Raw genomic sequence first — 24,118 nt, forward strand, 5'->3', positions numbered from 1 at the left:
CATATTCATACAGATAAACCTCAGCGCTGTGGTCTGCACTGTGATTCTGTACATACGTGACTATGCCAGAAAGAAAATGTGTATTAAAAGTGAAAATTTAGATTAATCTATGTGCTCACATCAGGCACGTTGTTGTCCTTTTAAAAGATCATTGTTTTTATTTATTTATTACATTTTTTATTGCTTCTATTATATATATTATAATTATATATTATATATATATATGTAGATTATTATAATATATTATTGTGTGTATGTAGTTTCTACTGCAAGGGGTCTCTTAATCAAAACAACACAGAAGATCTAAGAAACATGGGATCATGGGAGTTGTTGTCTCTGTTGTTAAATCACCGACATTGCTAGTTAACATCTATCTGATGTGACTCAGGCCGAAATGTTCTCAGACAAATGTTTGGTAACACTCACGGTCTCACTGTCCTTCCTCGCCCTCTGACTCTAAATGTCCAAATGAAACCTTGAATAAATTGGCAGATTTCTCTGAGTTTGAACATTGTTGGAAATATTTGGGATGGTAACACACATATATTGGATTTCCCCACACTATACAGTCTGCCCCAGTCCTCTGATCCTATTCCCACCATGGTAATATTTCATAACCACCTTAACCCCTGTAACCCAACCCTGTAACCTCAAAATAAAGAGTCAAATTCTTAACCAGACTAAAAAGTGGAACACAGTATTAGATAATCATGTGTTGTGCAACCAGACATGCAACAAAACAACCAATAAATGTAGCTCAATATTATTATAATTACTATTGCAGTTACTTATGTGTTACAACAATATTAAGATCCTTGGTTTCAGCTAAGACATGAGAGCTGTCAGGCTAAAACGTAAATAAAAGAATAGTAGCAACAATTAACAAGCTCGCCGAATAAAGTACCAGTATTGACCTTATATATCCACACATTATCTTAACCCAGAGCAGTGTGAACCAGCGGGCTTCACCTCTGCCTGGGATTACTGCTGCCTTTCTGCTCTGTGCAGTGCTGGGGAATTAAACGGGAGGGGGGGTGGTAGGGCAGCGGGTGGGCGGCAGGCTGGGATAACACCGCAGAGTGGCACATTGCATGTTAGCTGGGATAATAACGGTGTGGTTTGTATTAGGTTTCCTGGGCTAAAGTAGGAAGCTCCCACTTCCTGCATGCCCTCTGTGACAAAGACAGGATCCATATTGACTCCTCTGCATCTGCACGCTGTGGTTTTATGTCAGTACAGTATTAATTTGAAAAGAGTCTTAAGCTAATTAGACCTCCCATTCATCTCAAAATCACTGCTGTGTTCTGCAGTTAGTTTTTTGGCAGCATACGGGTCCACATCATCTCGAACTGCAGAAAGAATGCACGGCAAGATGTCCTGGTGCAGTAAAAACTCGAGCAGTGGAAACTGCTTTAAGCTGATAGCAGAAAGAACGTGTGGGTCACAAGAGAGCAGTTCAGCTTTTATTTCTGTTCTGCATTCACACTAGTTTTTAATGGAAGTGCAGGCCTCCATGTTGGTATCTGCAGTTGTTTTTCTCCACGTCCTGTGCACATAAAAACGCATGCACCTGATATTTTCTATGTAAGCCCGTGTAGTTGCAAGGTTTTGACAAACCCCCATCACCGGTTAGACTTTGCTGAGGCATTGACATTTTCCTTTTCCCAGCAGTAGGGTGTCAGTCATAGATATGAATATTCTATCTATGACATCAACTCTCCAGAAAATGACATACTCACATTCAATCCCAAAATCAGCTCATCCCAGCTGCCATACGTCGCCTACCTTTTCTGTCACATCCAGTGTTAGCCTGTGTCAAATGACTTGTGATATGATGCAGCGCTATGCAACGTGGCAAGTTTGTGTCGCACATTAAGCCAGCATGATGATCCTGTGAAAAATGTGACGGCTAACAGCAGGTCAAAGGCCCTGAGAGTAGTTGATGTACAAACCTTTCAGAACTCAGCAGACCAATCTGATTGGTTGATTTAGCTCATGTTGAGAGGCAGATTCAAAGCAGAGCAGGAAACAAAAAAAAAGGGATGTACAAGCATGAAAGAATAACCATGTGGACAACTTGCTCGTCTGCGTGCAGCCCAGAGGAGCATGCTCTGTGTAGTAGCAGTAACAATGTACACTTTTGTTCTCATGTACGTGCATTATCAAATCCTGCACTCAATTTGTTGACGACAGCCAAACGCTGTCATGGACGCACACTGCTACACATTCACAGGGCGTCGACCACTGTCAGCAGAGCAGCCAGGCAGCAGATTGAATACAGCTAGACGCCTGATGGACGTCACGGTACACTACATGCATCACAGTCTTAATACTGTGCTGCCACTTACGCGCATGCCATTCTGTCCATATATCGACGGATATGGTTTACAGCATGTAATAACAGTAATAGGTTCCTTATGGAGAGATCCTCACCAGAGCAGCTTGGTTAGTCCACAGTGAGGGATGTTGAAGGGCTGTGGAGCAGCATGACATGTCAGAGAAATGTTGGGAGAGGCAGCCAGTTTGGTTGTGTCCTCTGATGCTGTGGGTTAATCCCACAGATGTGGACTTCCTCTGCTTCTAACATAGAAGCAGGTTCATAGCGTTCTGATGAGTAATTCGTGGTGAAGCACCAAGAAGGGAAACTCCAAGGATCTCCCATTTTATCTATACTGTCTGTTAAATCTAGCCGTGGTGGTGGACATTGTCTCCTATTTCCTGAGATTGAAATGACTTTTATATGTGAATGCATCTTGCTGAAACAGTGGGAGAAAGAATATGGTTTCTTATATTCTTATTATAACTACGTTGGTTTATTATAACTAAATTCTAACTCTGATTAAAGTGTGGAACAAAATCCCAATACGTGAATATGTTGTATTAGTTCGTCAGTACACTGGCTCCAAATCTGAATGTTCTATTAAAACATGCAGGTGCTATAAATGATTCCCCCTGTTAATTTGACTTAAGAGCATCACTACTTCATGACTCCTTATTTTAAGTTCCAAACTCTTTATAAGTTCATTGCTGTTTTACACTGCAATTATAGCACATTTGGACAAGTTGCAGTCCAGCCCAGCACTAGTAGGGGTATTTTTTTTCTTCTTCTTCAATTGCACAGACCTTGTGATGGCAGCTTATCATGTCTTGTGTTACTCCGGGATTCCCTCCTCCCAGCCTCAGTCCTGATCAGCTTTTCTCAGTTATGAAAACAGAGTACTCACCGAAGTAAGCTGAGATGTGGATGCTTAAGTTGTTTAAAGATGTCTTAACAAAATAAAATAACGCAAAATTTATAACAGTTTGACTTCAATCAGGAGGTATCTGATCAAAGAATATGCAAATGGAACCTGACAGAACAACATTTGCAGCTTCATGCTTCCCAGTTTTTAAACACTCACAGCTATGGACACATTTCAGTTGGTACTGAGAAAGTATTCTTGTGTAATTGCCATGCTTATAATGTGTTTCTGTCAGAAGACAAATCAGACAGTTATTTGATTAGCTCATTTGGTTGTGATTTAAAACAGATCACATGTTGGCTCCAGCTCAGTGTTCACCCTGTCTCTGTCCCTCTGTGTCTCCCTGCAGAGCTGCAGAGGGAGGGCAGCATCGAGACCCTCAGCAACAGCTCAGGTTCCACCAGCGGCAGCATCCCACGCAACTTCGAGGGCTATCGCTCCCCCTTGCCCACCAACGAGAGCCAGCCGCTCAGCCTCTTCCCCACCAACTTCCCCTAGAGTCCCACCTCTCCTCCAGGAACAACCAGCACCGTCCAGCCCACCTGCTCCATCTGCCTGCCTGCCCAGCCTTCCCAAAATCTGTCAACACAGCATCGCACTGACACGATGACATACTGAACTAAAACCAAAATGTGTGTAGGATTTGTGTGTCTCTCCGTGCAGTTTCCTCTCTCCTCTTTTTCTCTTATCACACAGCTAATCACATTGTGATCCTAGTTACATCCAGTATGAGTATTTTGATTAGATTATTATTATTTTTACAGAGATGCCAATGGCTGTAATTTCCAATCATTTTTTTTATTCAATCATTCTAATGTCAAAAATGACAAAATTATTAACAATTAAGCCAATCTTAAGCTCAGAAAAATGCTGTTTCATCAATGCAGAGTATTTTGACGGAGCTGTGGTCAGGCAGGAATTTCCTTTATTTTCAATATCAGATTTCTAATAACAGCCCAGTCCCAGCCCGGCACCTCTGTCCAGCCCTGCTTGTTACCTTGTCGTCCTGTTGAATCAGAAGCCATTTGACACAGACGATGCTGGAGACCAGCCGTCCTCTCTTCAGCCCGCCATCACTCTTTGAGTGTGTTTGAAGTTTTACGGTGTGCCTGTTGTCTGAATGGGCCATAAGAAAGGGAGCGCAGGCTGAGGAAAAATGTTTATTCCAGTCGGTGCTGTGTAGCAGCTCCTTTTCCCTCTGTGTGTGTGTGTGTGTGTGTGTGTGTGTGTGTGTGTGTGTGCGTGTGTGTTGCTGCTCTCATGGCCTCTTGCTAAATGTTTTTGATTAAATTTGGTGCTCCCCTGCCTTTGATTTCCCTGTAATTACATTTGACAAAAGATACAGTAATGAGATGACACTATTACTACGTTGCTGAAGTAATTTAGATGTTTACAGTGTAATTGAGATTTTTTTTTTTTTTTTCTGGCATCATTTAGATATATTCCCCGCTCGGCCTTTCCAGTGAGTAAATTTTAATTGAGCAGAGTAATAGAGGTAAATGTAGCTGTCATGCTGTATTTTGTACATTAGCCACTTTTGACCAAAATGTTTTTTCTGCCTCCAGTTATAGATCTCTAAAAATTGTATTTTCCTTGAATATACTAGCAAAGATTAACTCTGATAATCAGAAAGTCCTTTATTAAACACATTTTGCCTGTTTGTTTGTCCTAGCAGAATGTTTGACTCGGTGAAATCTGAAGTGTAGTATTTACACAGTCACCTCAGAAAAGACATGAAGTGGTAATGGGACTGTACGATCCCACGTGTCCGAGTGCTGCTGGACTGGCTGCATGTCATAATGGCCTGTTGTTGCTCGGTCACTGAATGAGGGCATGAATCCACATGTTTTAATTTAGAGCAAATGCTTGTTGTTGACAGTAAGATTTGATTTGTAAAATACAGACTTGTTTTCCCAGCATTCATGCTAGAAAGAAACAATAAAGCTCAGAAATGAAGCTGTCTTTTTTCTCACTCTGATTGCTCCTAATTGTGCCGTTCAGATTTCAACCGCGGCGGTGACCATCAGCACATTGTACCACTGGTAATTAGTACCATATTTTTTAACAGGCAATAAAGTGTTGTTAAAGGGACTTTTTATGGCCGACTCTGGCTCTTTGTTCTGAAGGACCGGAGAAACGAGACGGCATGTTTGTTTCTCTGCTAATCAGCACTAAAACTTCAAGTCCCAAAACTCTTATGCAAAGATTTTTTTTTTGTTTGTTCTTGTTTTTTTTTGTTTTTTTTTAATGAAATAAAACATTGGACTGAAACCATTTGCACTAATTCAAGTTAAATTAGATTAGCGGTGCATTATTCCTTGTATGCTTTATTTCATCTCATCGATGTGTTCACAAGCTACTAGTCATAAAATTAAGAAGGGGTCCTTGCCCAGTTACAGTGGAATGCATCCAAAGCCAAAGAGATGGCGTTTGTGCAGACAATTAAATTAATAACTTATTACAGCTATAATGCCTGAAACATTTTTAAATCAAAAACAGTATGCCTTTATTTACAGACATATTTTTGAAAATAAAATCTGTTACAGTATGAGTTGTACAACAGAATGACTACATAAAAAACAGAACCATTACAAAATGTGTTTGTTTAGCTTTATATGCAAGACTCCCTTATGAATAAAGTAGAAATAAGCTCCAGCTGGCAGGATGTGTCTCTGCCACTGCACCCAGTAGAAGGTTCAGCATTATGCAACAAGCACAAGAAGAAAACTATAGTCCTCACTTGAAACTTTTTATTTGATTCCAAGATGTTATCACAAACAGTTTACAATGTTTAATATTCACAGATTTACAAATTATAAATGTGAAGAAAATCTTATTAATATTAATACTGAAAATCAGGGCCACTTTTTAAACCTTTATACAAAAACAATATGGACTAAATAACAATATGGTCTGGACTTAACAAGGACACCACACACTAAAAACCTGGAAAACGCTGCACATCATGTCATATTAAATGAATTTGTGTTTTTGTCTGATAAATTGTAACAAGCATGCATTGTGACGGCACGACATGGTAGAAAAAAAAAAGACCTGAGCACAGTCACTGCACCTTGTTATTCATCTTAAACACAGAACTGTAAATTTAGCAGCAACGTGTCCCTGCAGTGATCCAGCAAAACAACAAATCACTGACTCAAGACACCCTGACTGAGATAACCCCTGAGATGTAAACTGAAGTCCCTAACATCAAACCTCCTGCTAGGAAATGTGTGGGGGAACCTGTTGGTGTTGAGTCCCAGCTTATGAACACTGTGACAGCAAGCTGTATACTTATACGTTATTTTAACACCAAGTGAAGCTGTTAAATACAGACTGTATATACAGAGGGAAACACCTATTCTCCTGAATTTAGCATAGGTTCCCTACAAAACAGCAGTATTAGCTTGGTTAGCATGCAAAGCTCATACAGAAGCAAACATTTTAACTGGAAACATCACACAGCACACAGGAATACAGCAAGCTCAGTGTGAACTATTGCTGAATGACTGAATGATGGTAGGCCTCCTTCATTTAGCATTTATGCTAAAAGGTTGTAGCTAACAGTTTAGACTTTGCTGCGTTAAGTGACTTCAGTCACAATAAACACTGTGATTGAGTTATTAACTCAATACAGCTAGTGTGAACAGATTTATTTTTGTAAAAAGGTTTAGTTTCCAGTGTACAAAGTGCAGGTTTGCCATCATCTGTTGTTTACACAGTACTGACTTCACTAGATACAAGAACTTTCCAGACCTCCTGCTTGCTCGTTTTCTCAAAAGCAACCAGCCGAAAGATCTTCCCCGATTCTGATTACATCTGTTGATTTTTCAAAGTGCCAACACTCGACGCTGACACGTGTGCTTGTGCCGTTTGCTAAATTTGTTCAACCTACGAGATCTCAGTGGCCCTCGTTTACAACACGAGCCCCACTTCTTCTTCTTCTTCTTTTGGCTGACACCAGCACATCTGAGGCAAACACATTCAAGTGGAAATTAGCAGGAACTTCACTTGTGGCACTTCCTTTTTTTCTACACCAAATTGCTACTTTTGATTTTGAGAAGTGACAGCACTGCGCTGGCACCCACTGTGAAGACTGCTTTTATAAAAGTTCAAAACATCCTTTTGTATCCTATGTCTCCACTTACTAAATCCAATGTGTAATTATGGTTTAATTTGCCATGAAGCTTTACCCATAAAAATCATGCTAGAGGCCAGTTACCAGAAGTTACACGATCCAAAAATCATCAAAATATCCTTTATTTTTTTTCCAGAAAGAAGGAAAGTGGAGGAAATAGTTTGTCATTGTATTGTACATATTGTGATAGACTGTGAAACATCACTTGGCTGCACGAGCATATGCATCATAGCTACAATAACTTACAAATGTGAGTCAGCATAACTTTTCTCCTCGTTCACCGTTAGAAATTTGCTTGAACAAAGAATTGTGTTGTTCAGCAGCATCATGAGAGAGCACACACAAACAGGAGCGCGAGAAATTAATTGATTTTGATTCATTTGATTTAGAAGTTGATAGCCGCAACACAATGCATTATGTAGGGCACATTAACGTTTATTTACTGAATGTTTCCTAATTCTGGGGAGGAAGTAAATTGGTGATTTAAATCCCTCTGAAATTCTTGGAAATCTATGATCATTAGCTTGTCAAAATTAGTAATGTTGGTTGCAAAAATTTCCAAAACCAAAACCGCAACAGATAAGCAGCTGAAGTAAGAACATGGAAAAGAGTAGCCAGTTAGAATGCAGGGACTCCTTGCTTTACGGCTAAAGTGCATACCAGACTCTTTGTTTATTTTCTCTGAAGCTCAGCATTGACTTGAGTGAGACCTACCTTGGACGCTCCCTGCATGTTTTACCATCAAAGCCTCTGAGACACCACCACAGCCTTCCCTGTGGCTCTGCACTTTGGTCTGCATGGCCTGGGCTCCGATGATCAGATTTAGCCAACAGAGGACTGTGAGAAGGTTACAGTAATCACACATTCTCACTTCAGGGGAACCTGAGATTGCGGTGAGAATTACATCATGTAGAATAACAACATGTTAATGTTAAGGTCCTGCAGCAGGTGATTTTCTCCAGTTAAAGGTGTTGATCAGCTGCTGCAGAACACTTTCTTACTGACACAAGGTCAGAAATCTCTCATTAGACTGCAGATGGCTCAAATTATGACTGCAAGTTTCATCTCTGAATTACTGTTAAAATGTACAACAACCTAAAACTTCAAATCCGCTCAATTTTCAGACTTTGTCACCATCTTAGCAGATAAAATGAAACGCTGAAATGAAACTTTCACCTGTTTTTTTTTGTCCACCTGCTGTGGGCACCTGTACAGGTCCGCTAACGGTGTAAGGTGTCCAAGACAAAGGCCGAGATGTGTTCACTGACCTGAGCTCAGTGCGCCGCTGTCAGCTTGGATGGAGATTAGATGTGAGTCAGGAACATGAGGAGGAGGATTTTTCTGGATCAGCTTCAGTTTCGTCCTCCATATTTATCCTTCAAGACACACATTCATCACTGTCCTCTCTCGGTACTGTTTTAGGTTGATGTGATTTCACAAAGCAGACAGTAAAATACTTACCTGTAACACAGGAGGGAGCGGAGGAGGTAAACTCGGCTGGGCTCGGTTTAGGCTCACCGTCATTTCAATTAGCCCACGTTGATTCTTCCAAATGACAGCTGACTGCGTTAAGGAGGGAGCGGCTGTTTGCATTACGATGAGGTCGGACTTCGACTCAGGTATCGACCAACAGCCGCGTTATATGACAGCATAAAAACACACGTGGGCTCATTTTATTATTTTGTGGTATTTTTTGAACAATGAAAACCCATCGTCGATTTTTCAAGCCTCTTTAATCGCTCCATAATTTAAATCTTATTAAAATCCAAGTAAATCTCGCGTTATCGAAATGTAAGAAAGCACAGCTGTGAGCCTGACTACACTGGCCTTTTAACAGTGATCGAAATAAGACCATCTGTTGGATTCGACGCTTTTTCCTGGTTTTGACTTATGACAGGTTCTGAGTATTTATTTATTTTATTTTAGTTTTTTTTTTGAGGATGTCCTGGTGTTACGTTGAAGGATTTGTGATGTAGCTGTCGGGCTGTGTGAGAGCTCAAAGCAGAGGAGTAAAGAGCCTCTCCCTCCGGCCTGCAGGTAGCCTCTGCTCCTCTGCTGCGCTCCTAATGTGATCCAATGTTCCCAGCGCTGCAGCTGCTAATTCAATTTCTCCACGCTGTCAACACATCTGCAAAACACACAAAACATTATTTTGCTGCTTTAGAAAAAAATGTGCACCAACGAACATAAAATTGTAATACAATATTGTCAGCTGGATAATATTAAAACGCCCCTGATTAAAAACGAGCTGAGAGCTTCTCCTGAACAAAACACAAACATACGGTAAGTGTAATCCCTCGCTTTTCTTTTGCTTGGCCCATTAAAAACTGCGTACTTCAAAGGCAGAACTCGCACGAATACACAAAAGCCTAGAAAGTACAAAGAAGGGCCAGTTAAAATGATTGTTACTGTCCGATCACGCTAAATGAATCTGTTTTCAAAATAAAAGTCTTTTTGCGAATGAATGCAGAAAATAGATCTCTTTAATAAATAAATGTAGGCTATAGAAAAGTGGATGATTACAAGAATATAATACGACAAATCTGCAAATTAGAAATCGCTTTTTTTCTAACAAAATCGCTTGTGCTGAGGCCTTTTTGTCTTTGCCGAATTCACAGTTAATAAACAAAATCAATGTATCATTTAGACAGGATGCGTGAAAGTGATTTTTTAAGAAGATAATTCAGCAGGATCAAAGTTGTTTTTCGTTTATCCAGAACATGGAGCACATGCACAAATGTACAAAAATACTCTAATCTTTCTACAGGTGATTAAAAGAGGCAGGTAAGTCTGGCGTCAGGCCCCGCAGACCTGACGGCGTTTGGCACCTTTGTGCTCAAAAAGAATAAGAGGAAGGTCACCTCCAAGCAGCTTCCCGATAACACAGCACATTCTTGATTTAATCAGGGCTGCATGCAGGACAGACAGTAATGACAGCAGTTACTGTCATTGTGGTATATTTGGAAGCACGCGTCATATCCAGTGGTGGTGTTTGTCAAACTTATTATCACGCACCAGCCTCTCATCCACCTGCGGCCATACTGATTTTGCTTCTCACTAGAAAATCACAGAGTGACAATCCAGGACCCCTAGTTTCTTTAGAACAATAACATCTGGCACAATTTCGTTAATTTAAACAACAGAAAATGATCCCAATTAGACAATGCATGAAAATCACTTGAATGTCAAGAGTCAAGTCAAAACTTTCTACGAGGCTCTCAGTGCAATGTGTGTGTGTTTGTGTGTGTGTGAACGCGTATGGTATCACAATGCTGGCTGCTGTAACGCATGTGGATGTGACAGCTCTGTCGCTCTCCTCCGACTCCCCTGGGTCGCTATAGCGCCCCCACCTGGTGGTCTGCCTCTCAGTCAGGCGCTGTCACAGCCTCCATGCGACACTGTAGCCGCACTTCAGATACATTACTGGGAGAAAATGGGGGCAAAACAAGCTTTGTAGCTGGCAGGTAACTGGATATGAGTGGCTGTAGTTTATGACTGAGTTTGTCATGAAGTCATGCCTGGTGTTTATGCTCTTTATGGAAGAGCTGTGATGCATCGGGTATTAATCTAGTCCCAGAACGCATCGCTTTCATTGTATTGCTGAAAAAGTGTGTGTGTGTGTGTGTGTGTGTGTGTGTGTGTGTGTGTGTGTGTGTGTGTGTGTTGGGGAGGAGTTGAGGAAACATTTTGCTTTTCCTACAAGTGAGAACTGATATGTTTCATTTAGCTGAGCGAACTGTAGAAGAGGTGGAGGAGGAAGTGGAGGAGATGAAGGAGATGAGGAGGAGGGCTGCTGGTAGCTGCGCGAAGAAGATGAAGGAGAAGAAGAAAAAGTAAAAGGAAGGAGGAGAAGAGGAGGAGGAGGCGGAGAGGGCCGCTGGTCGCCGGGCTTCCATGTGACAAGGGGAAATATGAGGGACTTTGACAGGTCTTAAACGGTCTGGCGCCAAGGCCTCAGTCTAGCCGCTAAATATAGCCGGAGAGATGATGCAGGGAGATGGGAGGAGAAGATGGAGAGATAAAAGGAAGAAAGGAACAATGTCGAGGGGAGGAAGAAAATAACAATACTCGATTATAGACGAATATGGCGCAAAGCTGTCCCGTTATGTTGTAATTAGAGAATCTTTGGCCCGGATCGCTGACACAGGGGCCATATCATCAGGGCGGGGGGCGCTTTTACGCACATTTTCACATTTGCAGCTGTATTGTGTTGTGTAGCGCGGACGGATCAAGGACAAATAAAAGCCTTAGTCAACTTCCTACCGTCCAAAAAGCGTCGTGCAAGCAATTAAGTGACTTTAAATATAACCCCGGCTTACAGGTGACAACTCTCTGCGTCAGATAGCTCACTTTCAGCCTCCAGACCTGCTTGTTCGGACTCATTTGTGGGTATGAAACAACAACAACAACAAAATATCCAAATGAATTATTTTTTAAACTACCAACGTAGTTGCACGCACGCGCACACACACACACACACGTTACACTGAACAAGTCTAAGGAGCATATTTGCTATCTGCTTTCATTAAACCCCAACACAGAGAATAGCCTGTGTTAATCTATGCCCCGTCTGGGCAAATCTACCAGCAGCTCGGAGCAGTCCTCCTTCGACTTAATGACTTTTAAATCGCGCGTAATGGAGATTTCTGTACCGTTGACGGCACAGAACAAATAAATGGTGACTAATTTGCACAAGCGTTGTTGATACAATTATCCAGTTGAGTATTCCGGCACAAAAACCGTTATCCACCTCCATATGCTGCTAATCTTTTTTTTTTTTTTCCCTCCTACGACAGTTCCTCGCATGCAGCTCCAAAAGTCTGACAAACCGCCGCCGCTCCCACGGTGCTCCTCTGTCATTTCATAAATCTGAAGGTACAGCATTCCAAACAAGTCAGCTGTCCGGCCAAATTACAGCAGATACACACCACACTATAACTCTGAATAACACTGAGAGGCATGTGCAAGACATTCTTGATGATTTTACTTTCTCATGTGGAGATGGTGGCGTTTGTTTCCAACACCTGACTGACTGAAATTACACTTTTTCACGCTTTCTGTTGATGCCCCCCCCACCCCCACCCCCCCACTGTGTGAAACAGTTGATGCTCCAGGGACTCGTGTCTGATGTAATGTGTTTCCTGGGCTTGTACAAACTGTTTTGGCTTCATTCAGCTATCGTGCGCTCTGTTGTGCTGTGGCTGCTCCTGTCTGGCCTGCTGACGCATGGCTGTATCCATCTGATGGAGGCCGAGCAACAAGTGTGTGACACAGCGGAGATGTGCAAACATTTCATGCTCTGAAATCACATAACGTGCCGCATCTGACGCACAGGTGCTCGCTGCTGACCTTTTTTCAAATTGCATTTTAGGGTCGCATTTAAAACTAAAACAATCTTGCTCTTGTGTGTTAATTTTGCACGTTTACAAGCCTGTAGCGGCAGATCTGAAAGGGTTTAGGTGAGCTTATTGTATTAATTAAACGAGGTTATAAATATTATTCAAGACATTTGATGGCCGGTGAGAGTTTTGTATGCCTGTCAGTGGCAGCCGCAGAGACGCGGCTAGACGTTCCAGGGGTTAATAGGAAATGCGCAGTTGTCTGTGTCTCATTCAGAGGGATGATCACTTTTTGTTTCAGTTTTTGTCGAAGTGACGCTTGTGGCCCACATCACTGTCCTTACTGCCCGTAGAGAGCAGCTGTTTATCCGTAAAAAGACAGAGAAATCACATCTGACACCAAGTCACGACCGGCGCAGAAAAGTGGAGCGGAGGCGCAGATGAGGCTGCTGAGGGGGCCGGAGGGGCTCGAAACAGGCAGGACTTCAGGGTAAATATAAAGAGACAAGAGATTGTTCTTATTGTGGCGCATCAGCCGACTGGCGCCAAGCGCCTCTTTAACAAACTGAGCCCAAGTTAATGAAGAGCTGCGGCGGCTGGATCTTTCTAAAGGAGCTCAGCAGAGCGGCTGGTGGGGTCCCCCGTGACTCCAGGAGCCCCGCACTGCCCTTACTTTGACAAAATACAACCTGTCGGAGATTACACGCTACCACGGCCTGCCCCCAGCCCCGAGTCTCACCACTAAATCATCTCTTTGCTGTCTGTCTGATGTGGAAACAACAAGCGATACCCTGCACAAAATCACCAAGACGAAAACAGCAGGAATACGACTTCACTGACAACAACAATAATAATGATAATAATAATGATTAAAAATTCCTCATTTAAAAATCAAAGAGAGTCTGTAAGAAATGTAACTATTTGCAACTTTATCCAAACAAGAGAGCTTGTATCGAAGTGAGCACTCACCGCTTTCCTTCTCCCTGATTTTTCTCTCAAAATTCATTCATCACCATTCATCTGGTTTCCTCTTTTTTTTTTCTTTTTTTCTTTTTTTTTTTCCTCCACGCAGCATCTGGGTTTGTCTTTTTCCAGCTTTGTCTCTTTACTGCTGCTGCTGCCGCTGCTGCTGCCGCTGCTGCTGCTGCCGCCTTCCCGTCAGCTTGATCAGGAAAACGCACAGATAAATGACTTTCGCCTGGGGAAGCCCGGGCTGTGTGAGGCTCAAAGTCAGTACAGCTAGCATAGCCTGGGCTAGTGTGAGGCAAATCCAGCCTAAGCGTCAAAACAGCCGATAACATGGACTAATTACAAGTCTGTTATTATAGAGAGTCGAGCGAGAGAGCGGCGGCTCGTCAATAAATCTCTCCGGAATGCAGAGTATGAGCTGCGAGTCGTGGATTTACTGTTGTGAGTTGTTGTTCTAAAAGACAGTGGTAAACGTGGAGAACTGGAGCTGTTCTTCCGTAATAAGCTAAGTATTAAGACAGTGAGTCTGTGGACAGGTTGCTTTCTCCGGAGGCGACATTGTAAAAACGCAAGCCGAAAGAGGTGATGCCTCCACCGGCCAAGAACTGAGGGCTGACCCGGTGTTTGGCTTGGAAATGGGGGTGGGATTTCCCGAGCTTTCCTGTCATTGGTTAATATTTTATTCTGTTGACATGTTTTCTTACTGCTAATGCTTCCGACACCTTCTTGTCCCCCCCTCCTCCTCTTCTAGAGTCTGGCCGGAGCTGTCAGAACCACGCCTATAGGGGCCCACAATTGGTCCAGAAAGCGTAAAATCAGCAATCAAAGGGGCTTGGTTCATTAGTGTTGGGGATGGAGGCAGGAAGGACATGTGAGATAGTCACAGATCTGCAGTGAACGGGGCCACATCTCTCCAGTCAGTGTGGGATGACTGAAGCAGAGAAACTGCTTATTTCTCTGAGAGGTACACAGCGCAGCCGGGCTCTGCCTTCACAGCGCCGTTCCTACTGAAGGACTCGACGGAGGAACCAAAGGACACGCACGTCCACGGCAACTCTGGGCTATTTTCTTCACCCTGATAACGCGCTGTGTGTCTGACAAGGCGCTGTATTCTTCTGTAGCGCTTTACAGAAATTAACTGCTCGCGAAGCGCGGACCTACACTGGCTCTAGTTTGGGGGGAAATACCACTAAAATATCCATTATTTCACTTCGGTTTTTGTGGATGCACCGATGAGAGATCCAGTTTTTACAGGGACTGCAATGGCTTATCACCCTTTCCACGCACACCGGCCGACCGACTTCCCCATGTCCGCCTTTCTAGCGGCCGCGCAGCCTTCCTTCTTCCCGGCGCTCAGCCTGCCTCCCGGGGCGCTCACCAAGCCCATCCCGGACCACGGCCTGGCTGGGGCGGCGGAGGCTGGGCTCCACCCGGCCCTCAGCCACCATCAGGCGGCTCATCTCCGTAGCATGAAGAGCCTGGAGCCGGAGGAGGAAGTCGACGACGACCCCAAAGTTACACTGGAAGCCAAGGATCTTTGGGACCAGTTTCATAAACTCGGGACGGAGATGGTTATTACCAAGTCCGGAAGGTAAGACTTACTCAGAACTGTGATTCCTCTCAAGGGTCGGCTGTACCGAGAATATCTGCAGGAAAAGCGGCCGTTTGTCTGCATGTATGCAGATAATGAGGCAAAGCGGACAAGTTTAAAGCAGTTGAACAGCCAGGTATGCACGTTATTAAACGCCAGCCTGTTCCTGGGGCCTTTTGCTCCTCGCTCTTTATTTTCCCACCGATTATTATGCTGTTCCACGATTAATAAAATAGACCAGACGAACAGATAATCCTACAAGAACACGTAGTGTCGACCTGACATTATACTATGTGTTTTTTAAGTGGCGTCCTTGTCCTGTAACTATATATGGGCTACGTTTGGAGTTAAAATGGCTCCATTTGTCAAAGTAGCCTTAGTAAATGAATAATACGGTAATTTATTTTTGAAATATTTCTGATATATTTCCAGTTTGATCAAAGTAGCCACGTACATATTTAAGATATAAATATATATATATATATAAATATATATATATATATATTTGGGAATACGTGGCCAAACTGCAGGGCTTCTGGGTTTTATAAACAGGCTGTCACTTCAAAAAGCGGGGACGTGAAGTGGTGTGGTCATAAATATACTGCTCAGCTTTGTAGTGCAGGGCTTGGACAACACACACACACACACACACACACTAACACGCACACACACAGCCTACACACACTATGGTTTTGCTGTGTTGCGGCGTGTAATATCTGACAATTACAATATTTCCTCTTGTCAAAGCGGCGTTTCTTTTTTTTTCTTTCTTTTATTTTTGTGTTTGTTTGTTTGTTTTCTTTTGTTTTTCCTGCGTCGCATTCAATGCCTCTTTTGGTCAGATTTGTTCAAGTCTTGCATGACAATCTGATGTTGTGTTTTCGGTTGAATCACTGCGTGTTGACTCCCCGTGTGTGTGTGTGTGTGTTGTTTCCTCTACAGGAGGATGTTCCCTCCGTTCAAAGTGCGAATAAACGGACTCGATAAAAAAGCCAAATACATCCTGCTGATGGACATCGTGGCGGCGGACGACTGCCGCTACAAGTTCCACAACTCCCGCTGGATGGTGGCGGGGAAGGCCGACCCGGAGATGCCCAAGAGGATGTATATCCACCCGGACAGCCCGGCCACCGGCGAGCAGTGGATGGCCAAGCCTGTTGCTTTCCATAAACTCAAGCTGACCAACAACATCTCAGACAAACACGGATTTGTAAGTAAAGTCAGATTTTTTTTCCCCTCGCCTGTGCAGAGATTTTTTTTTCATATATTTACATGCTTGTAAGCTGTGAAGTGTTTGCTGTGGGAACAGACAGGGCAGGGTGTGTGGAGGTGTTTTAAGATCTGATGATTTTTTTATTTTATTTTTTTTTTTATGTAGCATATGTGAAAAATGAGTCGTTGTAGTAGTAATGATCAGAAGCAGGACCCCCCCAAAAAAGAAAGGAAAATTAATAAAAACAGAACACTAAAAGGTGAGCTGAATCCCAACTAGTGCAGGGAAATTAAAAGTAGGACGAGTGACTTGAGCAAAGCGTTCACTGTCTGAGACAAATGTATTGCAAGTGTGAAAAATAGAACCTAAGCCTTTAAATATGAGTAAATCTATGTCGTTGGACGTATTTCCATCCAAAGCTGTTGACACTTTGTCGCCACTTGACTTCCCATTGCCGCTGACACACACAGAGCTTATGTTTCCTTGCAGCTCTCCACAATATTATCAGCCTGCCTTCTCACTTGGCTTTCTGCAGCAGCGCAGGGCCTAGTGGCCATTTATCCTTTATTTCAAACCGAGGTTTTCTTATGGAAAATAAAAACAAACATAAAATCTGAGCTGAGTTTGTGTGCAAGGCGCGGAGGTGGCGGGGGGGTTGGGGATTAAGTGGTGTATCATCAAATCGGGTCAGAGAGAAATGACGAGAAATGAGTTTGAATGGCAGAGCTGACAGACGTGTCTGAGATCTCCCTCAGCCTGTAACATAATAATATAGTACAGTATAATGCAGAATTATATGGTATGATATAATGTAGTATAGTGTGGGTTTGTTGTGTTATTTTGTACTATATTAAGTCTATAGTGATCTATAGTATGGCCTGGTTGTTGCTGCGCCTCCATGTTTACGCATAATACTCCCCCCCCCCCATTTTTACCGTAAATTTCGTCTTATTTTACTGGTGTGATAATACGCACAAAGATTAAAAGGATGAGACACAATGATAAACGTCTGAGCAAGTCCGTCTGACTTGGCAGCCAGGGTTTGCTTCCGACTTGAAACAAATACGACATTTACATGTCAGTGTGAATTTGCAATCGGTTTCAGGCAGGGTTTCTTTTATATGGGACTACAGGTCTTATTTGTGCGCGCGCATTTTGCTGCTTATGCGTCATGTACACATGGTAAAGTTAACATCTCAACATTCAGTTTTTATCCGGAGTGAATACTTTGTCTGAATATTCACAGCGTTTGCTTACCGCTTTTTGACATTTAAAATTTTTTTGTATCAATGGTTGGTTTATTCTTCTTAAAAAATATATATTTTATTTTGAAATTCAAGTCTTTGTTTGTCAAAACAGTCAGGGCTATAATTATAAGCTCTCAGCTTGTAAAGCGCCTGTACTTGGTGGTAGGCTTACATTTTAAATAAAAAAAAAAAGAGTCGAAATTTGTTGCTTTTGTCCCTATAGAAACTAGATCAAATCACATCTTTGTGGTTTTGAAGCCTCATGGCAACATGTGTGGCCTGGTCAGGTTTTTCCCTTTGTCCCGCACTAATTCCAAACAAGTCTGCTCACACAGTAATTAAAACGGCATCAATAACAATCCGCTGCATGATCCGCGTCAACATTTTCTGTGGAGTTTCTGAAACCATCAAAGAGAGACGGAACATGCTGCACGGTATTCACTCCAGAGCTGTGTGTTTGTGTGTATTGGTCCAGACAATCCTGAACTCCATGCACAAGTACCAGCCCCGATTCCACATAGTCCGGGCCAACGACATCCTGAAGCTCCCCTACAGCACCTTCAGGACCTACGTCTTCCCGGAGACCGAGTTCGTGGCTGTGACAGCATATCAGAACGACAAGGTGAGTCACTGTTCACACTCGACCAGCTGCTCTAATATGGCTGCTATACTTTGCATAATAAATGTCCTACATGCGTCCCCTCCCCACCCCCCCCCACCCCCACCTCCAGCCCCCGAAGACTTAATCTGATTTTGTAGGTCGCCTAATTTCCCTGCAGAGGACTCCCATGTCCCACTTGATTTTTTTAATTGCTGTTTTGCCTGGACTTGTTTAGTGTAGCAGATATTCCTGACTGTGAATTCAGATTTGCAAGTGTTGTGTGGTGTGTGTTATCTGAAATTCACGGGCTATAAATGGCCTATTGCCTTGACCAGAAGTGAATAAATTAGGCGTATAAATGTGGAGAGTAAATGTGCTTTGTTGTGACGTAAACATGGCAGACATGCCCTTGTCCTTTATTTTCTTTACTTTCTTTCTTTTTTTTTTAACATTTCAATAACGGCACTCAAAGCTTCCGGGTTTGGGGCTTTCAAAGTAATTTAAAAATCCAGCATATCTGAATTGAAGTTTTGCATGTGTGTATTTGATGGCATTATTATAAGCCCCTTCTTTATCCTGCATGAAGCTAATTGGAGCTTGTGTCCAGGGGGGTCGGGTGAGAGGGAGGGGGGGTGTCTTGTTGTAAAACTTTATGGCAAAGAGTCACCATCGATTAGAGGGCATTTAAAAGACTGGTCACCCTGCAGCCACAGTGGACAGATGCTGCAAGACACTCTCTCTGCTCAAATAGCAAACGCCTGAAGCGTCCTGTTCAAGGGCCACTTAGGGCCTCCAGGAGCCTAGAAGCTCCTGTAAGAGCCATACAGACGTTTGTCGGCCTCTTCCACATCAGCAGCAGTGATCCAAACCGCGTTATTAATTATTGATTTGATAGTCATCTGTTCCAGTATTGCTCCCTCTGCTTTTTTTTTCTGGGGGAACAGAGGTTTGTGTGGCCCCATAGTGGAATATTTTGTGGCAGAATTCCTCTCCAGGGGCCTATGAGAATAACGCCCCATCATTATGCGTTTATTAATAATGAAAATCCGAGTCCTACCGCGGCTTCTGTCCAACACGCTGGTTTCTGCGTGTGTTAATCCAAACATGTCGCTGTCTCAGATATTGGCCAGCTGAGAAGTGTGGACTTTATTGTTGTACAGTTCCTCTGACATTTACTTTAGCTTTTTAACCATTTTGACAGATAACGCAGCTGAAGATTGACAACAACCCCTTTGCCAAAGGATTCAGAGACACGGGGAACGGAAGGAGAGAGAAAAGGTGGGCTAAATCTGCTGGCTTACACCTGCACGCTGCATGTGTGTGTGTGTGTGTGTGTGTGTGTGTGTGTGTGCGTGCATATGTGTGTGTATATCCATCTTTTTCCCCTGCAGTTGATCGTGGTGTCCTTCGGATACCCCAAATAACCCCAAACACAACGAATTATTATTATTATTTCTGACAGGAAACAACTCACTATGCCGTCACTGCGCATGTATGAGGACCAGTGCAAAGCGGACCGGGAGGGCGCAGATTCCGACGCCTCGTCCAGTGAGCCTCCGGCCGGCAGGGACGCCGTCCACTCCCCGCTGGGAGGCGGTTCGAGCCCGCTGAGGTTCAGCAGGCCCAGTCGAGGTGAGAAGTTTTATTGTTTTATTGTTTATTGGGGTAGGGTAGTTTGTGGGAGCTTGTTAAATTGGCTACAATATGGTTAATAATTTGGTGGAAGAAAATAATTAGTAACAGGAGGAAAATGAAACATTGTCGTGCAGAAATAGATTTTTTTTGTATAGAATTATTATTATTAATAATAATTTGATTAATATTAATTTGACTGGCGCAAGAGCAGACTAAACACGTGAACTTTTATATGTGCCAAATGTGAGAACAGTAAAATCAGCCTCACCTGAATGAATGACTGTAGTGAGCGATTCACATTTAAATGTAAAAGTCCCCACTGAGAAGATACACTGTATGAAAATGTGATTGGGCTTATGGACATCTGAGTTCCATTTATTTCAAAAGTAAATATTGTCTCGTGTTTTATCCATTTATCTAATGTTTGCATACTCCAGCGCTTTACCAATACCAATACAAAATTTACTCTATGTTGCAATTAGAGATAAAATACCATAAACCTGCATTTAAAATGCAGGTCACAAGTTAATTTCTTAATGAGCGAACATATGGTCAGAGACATGCAACATGAGAGTTTTAAGGTTCCCGTCAGGTTTATGCTGACATTGGTGTTGGTGTGTTTTTTTTTTTGAGGTGGGAGATAAGTGGTTGGATACTCTAGTTACACCTCTTTTTTTTCCCCAAATGTGCTTCCTGTGTGTAGATGACAAAACATGCACTGACAGTGAGCAGGAGCTGGAGCATCACGACGAGCTCTGCGCTGGCTCCAACAGCCCGGGACCCGAACCCGTGTCCCCCTACAGCTCCAGGTGTGAGGATCGTGTTAGGGACAGACCTAGCTCGGAAAAGAAGGATGACTCCATGTTCAGTATAAGGAACCTTGAGAAGGACAAAGGGGAGAGCAGGCACAGGAAGGACACCACAGAGGCGTTGACAAAGGATTCGGAGGCTGTGGGCATCAGTGCCAGTAAGGACGCCTTCTCCCCTCTCATGGTCCAGACCGAGAGTCCCTCGCACTTCAGTCCGGGCCACTTACAAAGCTTGGCTCTGTCTGGCCTGCACAGCCAGCAGTTCTTTAACCCTCTGAACGCCGGCTCGCCGCTGTTGTTTCACCCCGGGCAGTTTGCCATGGCCCCTGGAGCTTTTTCTGCTATGGGCATGGGGCATCTACTGGCCTCTGTATCCGGGGCAAGTGGTTTGGAAAATGGAAGCCTCTCTACCCAGGGCACAGGAGGAACCCCCAACCCCTTCCCCTTCCATCTGTCCCAGCACATGCTCGCCTCTCAGGTAAGGAAGGTCACTCCTTCAGAAAATGATTTAGTTTGCCTCTACACCTTAAGGATTGAGCTGACATCAGTGGGACAAGAGAGTTGAAGCTCAGGGTTGGGAGTGTTGACAGGATTAGGTGTCCAATTTCATCTTCTTAGGCCCACATAGTTTCCTCTTAGAATTTAATAATAAAGGATTTAATAATACGGTCATCAAATTCATTTTTTGAACATGTATCAAGCGTCTGTGGAGTAAAATATTGGTAATAAGAATATTACACTCAAAGAAAGAAAGAATCTGTTGTTTTTGTGTTCTCAACTATTTTTTCATAAAATATGTTTATGCTGTTTTAAATAATCTGAAGAAAGCAAATTGTTTGGCTGTTTTTTTGTGTGTTGAAAAAATGTGTCACTAATTATTTGACTGCTTGACTATAAACACTATTGTGTACAACTGTGACTTCAATTCTTTCCTCTTTCATATTCCAGGGCATCCCCATGCCCCCGTTTGGAGGTCTCTTCCCGTACCCCTACACCTACATGGCGGCAGCTGCAGCGGCAGCCTCGGCCTCAGCTCTCCCAGCCACCAGCACCTCCAGCCCACTCTCCAGGAACCCCTTCCTGAGCTCATCCAGGCCCCGACTCCGCTTCAACCCCTACCAGCTCCCAGTGTCACTGCCTCAGAGCTCCAGCCTGCTCACCACCGGCCTGCAGGGCAGCCTCAACCCAGGCTCTGAATCCTCCAAACCGGGCAGCAGGGAGACTAGCCCAGCCCTGGAGCACCACAGCAACCATAAGACAGGAGGGTCGAGTGGGAGGACCGCATCTCCCAAAACCTCCATGAAGGACTCAGTGAATGAGCTGCAGAGCATCCAGAGACTGGTGAGCGGCCTGGAGGGCCAGAGGGAGCCCTCCCCGACAGCAGACTCTCCCAATTGATGAAGACTCTCTGTTTGGGATGAAGACTTACCAGAGGACTATAAGTGCATATGTCCTGTACAGCACATTTTGGGATGAGGGTTTGACCGATATGGGTTGCTGAAGGCCGATGAATGGTATTGTTTGAAACGAAGCTGCAGACAGAAATTTAGTCCATATAAGTAAATTTAATCTAATAAAGTGCTGAAGGTTTACTCTGGAGCTGACCTGTTAGAAAGCATGGAAAGCCTATCAGACAGCATTTCAACCATCATCAGACACAAGCACCTAACCCTGAGTCCCAGTGTTTAAACATTAACAGCTCTTAAACGTAGGCAAACCCCCACAGAAACTCTGGGACACAGTTTTAAATTTGATTGAATAAAAAATAATATACAACAACAACAATAGAGTAAATGTACAAAATATGCGAGGAAGCATACATGGAAACACATTTTAGACAAGGACATATTAAAATAATGATTAAATATTAAAGAGGAAAATGTGACCACTTCAGTACAGGGACGATCAGTTCCACCACGACAATATCATGAGTCAGAGGTGGACCACACAAGGCCATTATCGGCCCCATATATCGGTCTAACCTGCCTGAGGGGATGCAGCTCGAACAGACCGAGCGACGCACAGCGGAAGGTGTGTGTGTGTGTGTGTTGAGTTTGCTTGACTTGAAGCATTTGAGCATCCAGGCCCGGTTTTCAAACACCAAGAGCCTCATCACGCCGACGGGCAGGTTTCAAGCTGCATCCAAAAACTTCATTCCAGGCCTGACTATTTCAAAAGGCACGGAAGGTGAACGTTCCGTCTGCGAGAGCAAGAAAGAACCGCTTATCATTTCATGCCAGAAAAAAATGTTTCTGAACTATTTATGTAATTAAAGATAAAAACAAATTCTGTAAATAAAGCTAAGATCCAAGAATATGCAATTGGTATTAATTTATTCAAGGCTGTATATTAGCGTGTATATATTTCGAATTTAACTTTTTTTTTTCCCCCTCCCTCTTCTTCTTCCCCATTTTACATGAACATATACTGTAAATGAAAGCTATTTAGCGCTTGTTGGTTTGAAAAAAAAAAAAACTGTGTATGAAGCATCGCTGATTTTTAGAAGACGTGTGTGCCATGTTTTAGTCTGCATCCACCGACAAATACAGAGGAACAGAGTGAGAGCTCCACATGGATTCAAAAACACCTCAGGTTATTTCACTCCAGCCAGGAGACATTCAAAGCAATTCCTCCAACAGGCGCATCATTCATATCTATTCATAAATATATTTAAAGATGAAAGTATCTTGTTTATGCTGGTTGTCCGGGTTTATTTTTTTTTGTTTTGTTTTGTTTTGTTTTTTTTTTTGTTTGTTTGTTTTTTTTTCTTTTGATTGTCTCACAATTTCAATAAAAAATCGTTGTGCTGAAATCTTGCGATTGTATCATTATTATTATTATCATTATTATTATTATTATTATTATTTGTCGCTTATAAAATAATCTAATAGAGCAAAACAGCTGTAAACATTTAAAGATCATTTTTAATGAAGTCATTATGCTTTAAAACACATAGGTGGGGCAGGAGCGCCCTCTGTCGGTGAACTATTTAACAGGAAAAAGGACAGGTTCTGCACGGGGTTGGTTAAATTTGATAAGAAAGTATCACTGGGTTTAATTCACATTAACGACACGTAAATAAAATGGTGAATTTTGCGGGTAACGTTTTTAGTATAAATTTGGCGTAAAAGCTGTGAATATGAAATAGTATTTCCTCATTTTAGGCGTTAATTGACAAAGTGCGTAAAACAGAGAGCTTCTCTTCTTAATATTGTTTTATGTTTTGTTTTGTTTTTATTTAATTTTTCATTTGTACAGCAGCAGCAGTCGTATAAGCTATTAATTGTTATTTAGGTTAAATCGGGTCTGTCTCTTGCGCGCACCGCCGTCCGGG

The 24,118-nt window shown here is 42.9% G+C and overlaps 2 protein-coding genes and 1 long non-coding RNA gene across 5 annotated transcripts in view; 2 read left to right on the forward strand and 1 right to left on the reverse strand.

The window, feature by feature from the left end:
* bcas3 (BCAS3 microtubule associated cell migration factor) overlaps nt 1-5,513 on the forward strand; it is a 304,969-nt gene extending 299,456 nt beyond the window's left edge. Inside the window, exon 24 of the mRNA XM_046388328.1 lies at nt 3,592-5,513. Coding sequence (XP_046244284.1) covers nt 3,592-3,740 — 149 coding nt within the window. The 3' untranslated portion in view covers nt 3,741-5,513. The remainder of the gene's footprint in view (nt 1-3,591) is intronic.
* Nucleotides 5,514-7,074: 1,561 nt separating this feature from the next.
* On the reverse strand, nt 7,075-13,822 carry LOC124058807. 2 transcript variants are annotated; one of them, XR_006843322.1, is made up of 4 exons: nt 13,689-13,822; nt 8,842-9,508; nt 8,095-8,756; nt 7,075-7,211 (listed from the first exon to the last, which is right to left on the reverse strand). It is a non-coding gene; the product is annotated as an uncharacterized LOC124058807 (long non-coding RNA). The 2 variants fall into 2 exon arrangements; XR_006843321.1 differs by having other exon boundaries at nt 7,075-8,756.
* A 370-nt stretch (nt 13,823-14,192) lies between these two features.
* On the forward strand, nt 14,193-23,098 carry tbx2b (T-box transcription factor 2b). Of its 2 annotated transcripts, XM_046388331.1 has the most exons (8): nt 14,193-14,329; nt 14,440-15,279; nt 16,222-16,489; nt 18,209-18,361; nt 19,542-19,618; nt 19,803-19,972; nt 20,679-21,262; nt 21,733-23,098. In XM_046388331.1, exons 2-8 carry the CDS (start codon nt 14,921-14,923, stop codon nt 22,180-22,182), a joined length of 2,061 nt encoding a protein of 686 aa, XP_046244287.1. In that variant the 5' UTR covers nt 14,193-14,329; nt 14,440-14,920; the 3' UTR covers nt 22,183-23,098. The 2 variants fall into 2 exon arrangements, with proteins under 2 accessions (XP_046244287.1, XP_046244288.1); XM_046388332.1 differs by lacking the exon at nt 14,193-14,329 and having other exon boundaries at nt 14,400-15,279; nt 18,215-18,361.
* The last annotated feature ends 1,020 nt before the right edge of the window (nt 23,099-24,118 follow it).

Source organism: Scatophagus argus, chromosome 5 (assembly GCF_020382885.2).
Source record: "Scatophagus argus isolate fScaArg1 chromosome 5, fScaArg1.pri, whole genome shotgun sequence".
Classification (NCBI taxonomy): Eukaryota; Metazoa; Chordata; class Actinopteri; family Scatophagidae; genus Scatophagus; species Scatophagus argus.